The following is a 9,815-nucleotide window of genomic DNA, read 5'->3' as shown; positions in this document are numbered from 1 at the left end:
AGTTCGGAGTGGGATAGGGTGAATTGTCATCCCTATTAATTGTGTGATACTTCACAAATAGTACACGATACTTTTTTCCCGTTCTCTCTTATATTGTCTACCCAAATAAGACAATTAGTAAAAAAAACAGAGAGAAACCATTCTCTTTTTTTATTTTTCCTCTCTGTCCAAACAAATAATGAGAAAGGATAATCAAATTTCCCCCCCTCATCTAGATAAGATCTCAATCCTTTCTTTTTCATTACTCGCCTAACGATACAAAAGGGGTTGCAAACAAACTGGGAAATATTATTTTTTAGAAAAAACAGAAAGATAAGCCAAAATTTTGGACCTTTAGGCGGGGCGGGAATGGGGCGGACAACACAAGCGAGAACTTTTTTCCCCTACTTTATTCTCCCCCCCTCACCGCATGTGCCCTAACTCTTTCCTCTTCTCTCTCTCTCATCTATCTCCCGGTCTGTCTGTCGATCGCCATTCTAAGCCACGGTATGTAATGTCCTCTCTTGTTTTCCGCTTCTCTTTATATGCTATTTATTACTAATAACAAGCAGTTTTCTGTTTACTTTTACGGTGAGTAGATAACGATAAGTTTTTCCCTCTTCTTTCATTTGCATTTACGTGTTTCGTCCTTTGTACCCTTCTGAATTTCATTCATACCGACCATAGTCTATTGGCGTAGTAGCAACACAGGACCTTTCACTGGCCCGACAAATAATTTTGAAAAACCGGATCACAATACTCTTTTTTTGATAACTCTGGGCCAGCTTATGCGCACCTTGACTAATCCTAGTTCCAATCTCACCGCCCACTAGGGCTGCAAATGAAAGCAGCTCGTGACTCGGCTTGACTCGTTTAGTGATCGAGCCGAGCTCGAGCTCGAGTTTTAGTCTCTTTTACTAAACGAGCCGAGCTCAACACTCAAAAGCTCGGCTCGTTTATATGGGCTCGGTTTGTTTAAAGAGGATCATTAAGTAATATAGTAATTAGACAGGCTCGTCTCGTTTATCCGAGCTCGATTTTTAGGCTCGTTTCATAAACGAGCCGAGCTTGAACACTATGAAGCTCGGCTCGTTTTCACCCCTACCTCCCAACGCGCGGGGGGAGGGGGGCTTGTGGAATTTAAAGCTAGAGATTATGGAATAATACTCCTGACGGAAGGCCTGTATTTAACTTAGCCAAGAATAAAAATTTCACAAGCAATGTTACGGTGACCATCTGTGGTGACCACATTTTAGATACCATGTGACTTGTCACCACTACATTGGTAGAGAACATGACGAGTGAGGTGTACTCTACCAATATAGTGGTGATACGTCACATGGCATCCACATGCGGTCACTAGACATGGTCACCGAAATATGAGTAAAAGTTCACACATTAGCCAACTTAGCAAAGTAAACATCACAAAAAATCCTCCCAACGAAGGAGTATTTCTATTTTCCCCCTCTTGGTTTCAGTGGACAGGGTAGAGATCCTTTGACTAGAAGCAACCTTACTGGTAGACTTTCCATATCTCTCGTCGTAGCTTCAAATAACAATTATGTGATCTCTCCACTGCCATCGTCCAAGGTTTGATAGTTTTGGGCTGATCATAGATGCTATGTCCCCACGTTCCCGCTGTCATTGGGTCATCTCCGAGGCTTACTCTGATGTTGTCGCAAACTTAAACTGACTAAACATTTGAAGATTCAACTCATTTTTTATTCAGATTAAGTAAAGATTTGAGTGAAGTGCTGGAGATGGTTTTAGAAACTTCGTTACAAGTCCAAGAAACAGCTATGACATCCAAACTTTGGAGCCTTCAGCCTTAGTTTGAGAATAAGCAAACAGGGTTGCATAGCTGCACAATTGCAGCTTGTGTCATTTGGGGATTTGTTTTTTGTTTATACAGTTATTGAGCTTATGGGTGGTGGTCTTTCAGTTGTTTCGATTTGGAAAAAATTGCTCGACTATTTTAGTGCCAAGTGAGCAGTTGAGTCTTTCCTCCCAGAAGCCCGAACCAGGGCTAACTTCTGGGACCAAATTCAAGCCCTATAAAATGAAGAAGTGCTGACTTCTTTTAACTCTTTTATTTGTAACTCTTGTTTTTTAACCCTTATGATTTTAGTCTCAACCCTGAGGTTGATAGGGGTTTTACACTTTCAGAATAAGAGTCCATCTTATGATGCATTGGTTTTATTTTAGGTATAAGAAAGGATGCAATTCTTTGATTTTTTACTGATATTGGGTTCGGGAAAGGATTACTACTTAATCTTGATCTTTCGTGGCTGTAGCAACCTGTTAGATTCAATTAAGAGTGATTTTTTGCTTCAGTGATGTTAATACATGCCAAATTTTGTTTTGTTTCTCCTTCAAATTTGGAGAACTTAAATTTAGTACCTTCGTATTTTGCAATGCCTCAATGCTTAGTGTGTCAAACAATTTTTTCTTTCCTTTTTGTTTTTTGCAGAAGGAGAAAGCAAGGTTTAAGTAGATTCAAACATTTGTTTGTTTTGGAACAGATCTGCTTCCTCATACAGACACCAAAGGTGAAGAGGAAATTAGCAAAACCTGCTGCTAAAAAGAAGAGGAAAAAGGACAACAATGTCGGACTTTCTGCCAGAAGACGTTGTGGTGGATATCCTTTCTAGACTTCCAACCAAATCCTTAATCCGATTCAGATGTGTCTCCAAATTTTGGAACTCTCTGATCACAAGCCCTATCTTCATCAGTTCCCACCTCAATCAATCGCTTAGTCCCAATTACAAAATTAGCCACTGCAATAATCTCCCACCCTTGATAGTTAGGCAATGCATTCGTACTACACCTACCAGAACAGAGCACTACAAACTATTTCGTGATACTGAAGACGCATTTCATGAGTATCAAGAAATTGAATTCCCCCTGAAAAGCCGCCGTCTCCATTTTTATTACTTACTTGGTTATGTGAAAGGTTTGTTTTGCCTTTACGAACAGGATAGTCATTTCCTTTGGAACCCATCAATTAGAAAGTCCTTGACCCTTCCAAAGCCTCGCACTAAGGTCAAGAGCCGATTTGATTGTACTCTGGGGTTTGGATTTGATACCCGAACCTATGATTATAAGATTTTGAGAATAGTTTTTAGTGGAAATAAACAGCATCAAGAGGCTGAGATGCCTCTCGTTGAGGTTTACTCCCTTAATGCGGGTGTGTGGAAGATAAATAGTGTAGCGAGTAACTCTTATCCGCTTGGGTCTTCTATAAGTCAGCATCGGCACTTTGCTGCTTCTTTTGAGGGTGCTGTTCATTTTGCAGCAAAGAAGAGTTCTGGTGATCGATTTATTTTGTCATTTGATCTGGGTGATGAGATCTTTCAAACCATATTGTTACCAAAAGGTATGGTAAGCAGGGGTTCTGACATCAATACTTCAGTATTCGGGGGATGGCTATCCCTTTTATGTTATGATGGCGATAGGCAAAAATCTTGTTCTATTTGGATAATGAAAGACTATGGCATAGTTGATTCTTGGTGTAACCTGTTCAAAGTTGATCTAAACGAAGAATTTGCACGGGTAATAAGTCTAAGGGACAATGGTCATATTTTATTTGATGCAAAAACACGAATTGAGTGGGAACTTTCTTCATATGACCCCAGTAGCCAACAAGTTAAGAATTTGGGAATTCAAGGTGTTTTAGGTCATTTTCATGTTGATACTTTTGAGGAGAACCTTGTCTTACTCGACAAAAAAAATGATGCAATTTCAAGAAGGGGAGTGAGCAGGAAGAGGAAAGACAGGTGAAACCTTGGTTCAACTCAAATTTCAGCATTTACTTTCCTCAGTTCTATCTTGCTCACATTTTACATGAGTGTTTTTGTTTCAGTTTGATTAGGAGCACATAAACCAACCAATACAACCCTCACATACATGTGTGTGGTAGTGGGAGCAAAACTGTTGTAGGGGGTTGTGGTTAGTAGCTTGATGTTTTGTGTACTTAACATTATTCTTTTTTAAATAGAGTGGTTTTGTGGCTGATCATGGGATTAAATACGGGCATGTAGATAACTAGATATAGTGGATAACAAATGTCTTTGTATGTTTCTTCTTTTTGCTAGACTTGCTAAGATGTTTGGAATGAATGTGATGACCTATGATGCCTTGGTTATTATACAGGCCCTTTGATTTGATTTTATTTGAGTATCGGCTGTGGCAAATATTTCAAAACATGATTATAAACACTTTATTGCAGATATGGGTTATGGTAATTTGTTATCTTCTTGATTGACTAAATCTATTACTTTGCCATAAATTTGAGAGTTGAATCAGGATGGTATAGTGACATTCCTAGGGCATGTTCCCTGAAACATAAAAAGCTGTAGTTATTTTCTTTTGTACCTTAGGCTAGTACATGATCCTGGTATAGTGACAACCCGCATGACCTACTTTTTCACACATCTATAATCCAAACTCTATAATCAATCTCTCAAACACACCAACCATTTGATCTTGTCATAGGTGATGAATCTCTTCTAAGCAACAATCTTTTTGGATTCTCAAAAAGCTACTTGTGAATTGTAAGTATGGTTTGAAACACTTATAAGTCCCTGCAATTGTTTACATTCTTTATAATATTCTGTTACTTATAAGTTATCATGATGTTAAGTTATGAAACTTATGGTCTATTAGAAGTAAGTATTGTTTTGTTACATGTTTTTGATACGAGAGGTGCTAGGGACACATCAGGTGTGGCACATCTCAGCCACACCCTTCTCACTACAGGTGGGCCCCGTTCCAGTGGACCCCACCTATATGTGAGAGGGGTGTGGCTGAGGTATGCCACACCTGATGTGCCTCTAGCATTTTTGTTTTGATACCTGATTAAGAATGATAATTGTTAATACTGACCTTGTGAAAAGAAATTTTTTGAACTTGTCCCATGCTTGTCATGCCCTTTATTTTGTGAAAAATTGGCATGTCAACATGTACTTTGCGTCATGCATCCATGTTTGTGCTATACAGGCCTTCATGAGCGTCAGACAGTGGCTTTTGGCCAAATGTTGAAAAGGACTGTAATATTGGGAAAGTTGTAGATATGCCAAAATTGGAGCTGTTAAATTTAAAATTCTGGGATAAAGAAGTGTTTGATAACATTATTGGGCATTTAGTTTTGGATAGGTTGAAAGTTGATATTACTAGAAGGATAGTAGTCTTTTAGAAAAGGACCTGCTATGTTATTCCATTATCATGCATCCATGTTTGTGCTATACAGGCCTTCATGAGCGTCAGGCAGTGGCTTTTGGCCAAATGTTGAAAATGACAGTAATATTGGGAAAGTTGTAGATATGCCAAAATTGGAGCTGTTAAATTTAAAATTCTGGGATAAAGAAGTGTTTGATAACATTATTGGGCATTTAGTTTTGGATAGGTTGAAAGTTGATATTACTAGAAGGATATTAGTCTCTTAGAAAAGGACCTGCTATGTTATTCCATTATCAAGAGAAAATATGGCTTGCTCTAATGATTGGGATCTTATGTGGTTGAATGAAAATTTAATGATCGGGATACTTTATTTCTTATAGAATTTGTCCGCTCACTAATCTTGTTGCACTGAGCGGGCGACGGAGAAGCTTTTTAGTCAAGGAGGACGTTTGGAGAGGAGAGTCTTCTTTCCTCTTAGACCTTAATTTTATATCATCAATCTCTTGCATTGTAGTTTCAGTGCCACTATGGTTTCTTCTTATTTTTCTGGTTGATTGGGGATGTTAAATTTTGGTCAATTCAATGATGGGAAAACTATAGAACTACAATCAAACATGTCATAATGGATCACTAACTGATAAATATGCTGGGTTCTCAACTCGTCTGTACTATCTTCCTGTATGACTTGACTTGTATTCACTTATAAGTTGATGATCCATCAGTTTATGTATTGCCCCTCTGAGATCATTTAGAAGGGGCAAGGTCATTCTGGGACACCCTAAACCCCTCTTCACCTTCTTCCAGATCCGACGTAGAACAACAGAGGCTCATCAAAGAACTAGAGAGTCTCGTCGACAAACGACAGAGGTTCATCGACGAACAGCGAAGACAGATAGACCTTTGCCAGGGCATGGTGGCACAAATCTTGCAGGAAGATCGTGTCGAAGAACGGAAGAGACTTTCAGATCTTCTCCAGAGCATAATGACAAAACTGTTGCATGAACGTCGTCTTTGGGAGAGCTCGTCAGAGAATTGTGGACTGCTCTTTGGTACGTGTGTTTACATGTTGTACTAATTTAATTCTGATGTGAAAAAGTAACCAATATTTGACTGTTTGGATGGGTCTGGAAATCGTAAAACATTTACCAAGCTGCCTAGGAATTGAAAAGGGAACCTTACTCTAGCATAAACAAACTCGTAAGTGTCAGTGACACATTGTTACAAACTACGACGCTCATGTAAAGAGTTCAAGTAAAACATGTGAAAAGATAGATGAGATGACCATTCAGGGTGCAAAGTTGTTAAATGATCAACAAGCATCTGGGTTCCGTGAAGTTGTTAAATGGCCAACAAGCATCCGAGTAGTGGAACGAACACCTTCCTTGGGCTAAACGAACTTGGAAGAGCTGACAACATGTTGATACATGTCTGGTTGTAGGTTTAGAGCTGAAGTTGAAGTAGCTAAAAATGGGTGGTTCGGGTATGTTTTATATTAGTCACCAGACTGCTCAGGGTATGGCATGGACCTTAGTTGCAGGAAACTCCTAAAATGGAGCCGCTCCCTCCTTGGGAGCCCACTTTTGTGCTCCCAACTAAGGAGCTTGACAGGAACCCACTCTCATTGAGATAGGAGCTCGCTCCTTATGAAGATGGGAGCTTTTGTATGATCTTTGTATAGGAAAACAGGGATTTGTCACTTGGCTTTATTCATTGATCTTCAATGAACACATGATATCTTGAAAAGAAAATCATATATTTTATCACTAGCCCATTTCTTACATTTATGGCTGACTTGGCCCATATTTTTACTTCTTAAAATTATTGTACTTTCAAAGTGAATACTCTATGCTACATTATTTTTATAATATATGTACAAGCTACTCTCACGCTCCCAACCTTGGGAGCTTCTGTATTCCCTCGCTCCCCCGCTCCTGCCCCCGCCCCCGCTCCCGCTTCCTACAACTAAGACATGGACCCCTGCTTTAAGAAACTTGTAGGAACCCGACGCGCCTAGTTGCAATGCCCAGGAAGAGATTTAGTCTCAAACTTGTTAAGAAGTAGCAGAAAATAGGTCATTGAAGGGTCAAAGTTGGAAAATAACCAAACAGCCCGGGGACAAGTTTGGGGAGTGAAACAAATGTCGTTATGACCCCTGAGTAGAAACAAGAGTCAAATTGCGCTTAAGTAGCTGAAAATGGGTGTTTGAGGTGCAAAGTTTTAGAGTAGTCACCAAACTGTTTGGTTGAGATATAGAGCCAATATGTGGAAAACTAATAGAAAATGAATTTTATGGGGCTCAAAAGTTTTGAAGTAGTCATCAAAGGGCCTGGCAATCAGCATGAGCAGCTTGCTCGACAGTAAAAAAAACTTGAGCCGACGACACCTTCATACAATGCTGAAGTAGATAATTCAAACCAAACGGACTAAAAAGTAGCTGTTTTGGAGCAAAGTGGTAAAGTGGCAACACACAGTCCCAGAATTGGCACGGCCACCACGTTCAGTATCAACGAACTAAGGAGCTGTTTTTACAATGCTTAACATAGATATTTAGAGCAAAACATGTAAAAAAAATGGAAGAAAAAGGACCACCATTTGGGAGGCAAAGTGTGAAATAGCTATCAAATTGCGTTGAAAGCGGAAGACAAGGTGGAGTGGAGATCTAGAACTATTGCGCAAAAGCTAGGAAAAATGGTTGGTTACCATAGTTGCGGAATAGCTACCAACCGGTCTTGGAGTTGACAAACTTGTAAAAGAGTTGCTGAAGATGGGTTGTTTTTGCGGGGCATAGTTGTAAAACAGAAAACAAACTGCCTGTGACCAGCTCAGTCGCCTCACTCGAGCTTTAGACAGACTGTTACATGCCAACACATTGTTACAATGCATAGGTTGATGTTGGAGCCAAGCTTGTGAAAGTGGATTAGTATATCATTTTGGCTTTGTTATTGTGATAGATGGGAATCGGGTTGTCTAGTTGCACTTAGCTTCATTAAAGATACGGGCTACCAAAAAATTAAAAAAAAAATGTGATGGATGGAAATTGATGGGTTTTTCTCCTGTTTCACAGATTGACGGTGGACTTGTGCAATGATGGATTTTTAGTTAAAGCATGTTTTGGATAACTTAATGACCTTGTTTGGTTCCCATCTCATCTCATTTTCCTCTCTACACGTTTCTCAATACATTTTTCTCTCTCTATCTCTCTCCACTCATTACATCAAAAATAACTTTCAAAAATGAGAACCAAACAAGGTCATTGACGTTATCAATCGGATGGATGCATATTTGGATACAGTTATTTAGGTGTTATGTATGATCATTTTCAGATTGCTTTGATTTTATGGATGAATATGCTCTTTGTTTGGATCAATGGATATCACAGATTGAATCGACAAGTTACAGGCCACACACTACCGACAAGTTTAACTGCTCTTTATGATAACTGCTGCAAATTCTCCATTATTCTCATCTTATGTTCTCTTTTAATAGAGTGAAATGTGTGTTCGGTTTTTTGTTTCTCTGCAGCTAAACTTAAGGGGATCAAAGAGAGGACGGTTAATTTGCCAAAAGAATTTACTGTTGGGGAACGAACTCAATAGGTATCTACTTGTTCAATTTGTGTTTGGGGACACGATTCTACATGTGAGCACTGACTTTCAAGTTGAAGATTGGTTTGACTTTGTTTCTTTAATTGTGTGGACAAGATGGTAGTTCCATTTGAATGCCTTTTCTTTTAGTTCTTTATTTTAGGTTGTAGTATGTGCTTTACGTTTATGTACCTTAAAATATTTTTAAGATCGATATCAAGATCAATCTATCGTATGTTTCCTGTGCAGGAAACGGTTTTCTTGCGATGCATTATAGTTTGCTAGATTACGTAAAACTATCTACAATTACTAGGATGATTATAGTTAAGAGATGGAAATCTTGCATTGAGATATTGTTAAATTAGAAAGTTTAGCAGGAAAGAAGCATGGGAATTTTGGATGACATTGGAAAATACAAGGTCCACTTCAGAGAATTAAACTGCGGTAAGGCTTTTATTTTATTTTTGATAACTCAAGTGTTTGGGCTAGCTTAAATGCATCTCGACTAATCTTAAGGATCAATCCCACCGCCCAGGATTCAATCAAATGACTTTATATACTCAAAAGATATTTTATTTTTTTGTTTTGCCCTTTTTGTTTCAAAACATAGTCATATATATTTTTGTTTCAATTAGATTATAATGAGTAATCTAATTATGACCACTAATTTTCCGGAAATATTATTCCACCTATATTTTATATTTTCATCAATTTTCCTTCTGCATCTTTCTGTTTTGCCCCTTTCGAAAATTAACTTCATCCCACCATCAAATACAAAAACTTCATCTATAACTGGGACTTTCCCTTGTTCCCTTACCAAGACAAAGGATCCCTAAAGTGCACTAATGCATTAAAGGCATACAGTGATATGAGCCATTCAACTTGTAGAGCTTGTTGAATATTACAATGGCATACTTCAATTCTTTGGTGGAGTTCCAGACTGAGAGGCACAAAGAGGAGAGGCACAAAGAGGTTGAGTAGTAATGATATGTCTTCTTTTTCTTCAATACTAAAAAACAAAAAACTTAAAATGAATGTAGAATGAAGGGAGAATGAAGGATAGAGATTTATGCA

At 38.5% G+C, this 9,815-nt stretch overlaps 1 protein-coding gene across 3 annotated transcripts; it reads left to right on the top strand.

The window, feature by feature from the left end:
• The first annotated feature begins 268 nt into the window (after positions 1-268).
• On the top strand, positions 269-9,008 carry LOC131312862 (F-box protein At3g07870-like). Of its 3 annotated transcripts, none has more exons than XM_058340864.1 (4): positions 269-486; positions 2,450-3,755; positions 5,962-6,206; positions 8,680-9,008. In XM_058340864.1, exons 2-4 carry the CDS (start codon positions 2,584-2,586, stop codon positions 8,751-8,753), a joined length of 1,491 nt encoding a protein of 496 aa, XP_058196847.1. In that variant the 5' UTR covers positions 269-486; positions 2,450-2,583; the 3' UTR covers positions 8,754-9,008. The 3 variants fall into 3 exon arrangements, with proteins under 3 accessions (XP_058196847.1, XP_058196863.1, XP_058196855.1); XM_058340880.1 differs by lacking the exon at positions 8,680-9,008 and adding an exon at positions 8,222-8,284 and having other exon boundaries at positions 293-486; XM_058340872.1 differs by having other exon boundaries at positions 340-486; positions 2,502-3,755.
• Positions 9,009-9,815: the final 807 nt, after the last annotated feature.

Source organism: Rhododendron vialii, chromosome 2a (genome assembly GCF_030253575.1).
Source record: "Rhododendron vialii isolate Sample 1 chromosome 2a, ASM3025357v1".
NCBI lineage: Eukaryota > Viridiplantae > Streptophyta > Magnoliopsida > Ericales > Ericaceae > Rhododendron > Rhododendron vialii.
Note: the sequence above shows the minus strand (reverse complement) of the source record. Positions and strands in the feature narration are given on the sequence as shown.

Coding starts and splice junctions, on each gene's coding strand:
- LOC131312862 (XM_058340864.1), top strand. CDS start 2,584: ATGTCGGACTTTCTGCCAGAAGACGTTGTGGTGGATATCCTTTCTAGA. Junction 3,756..5,961: donor AGCAGGAAGAGGAAAGACAG/GTGAAACCTTGG, acceptor ACCTTCTTCCAG/ATCCGACGTAGAACAACAGA. Junction 6,207..8,679: donor GAATTGTGGACTGCTCTTTG/GTACGTGTGTTT, acceptor GTTTCTCTGCAG/CTAAACTTAAGGGGATCAAA.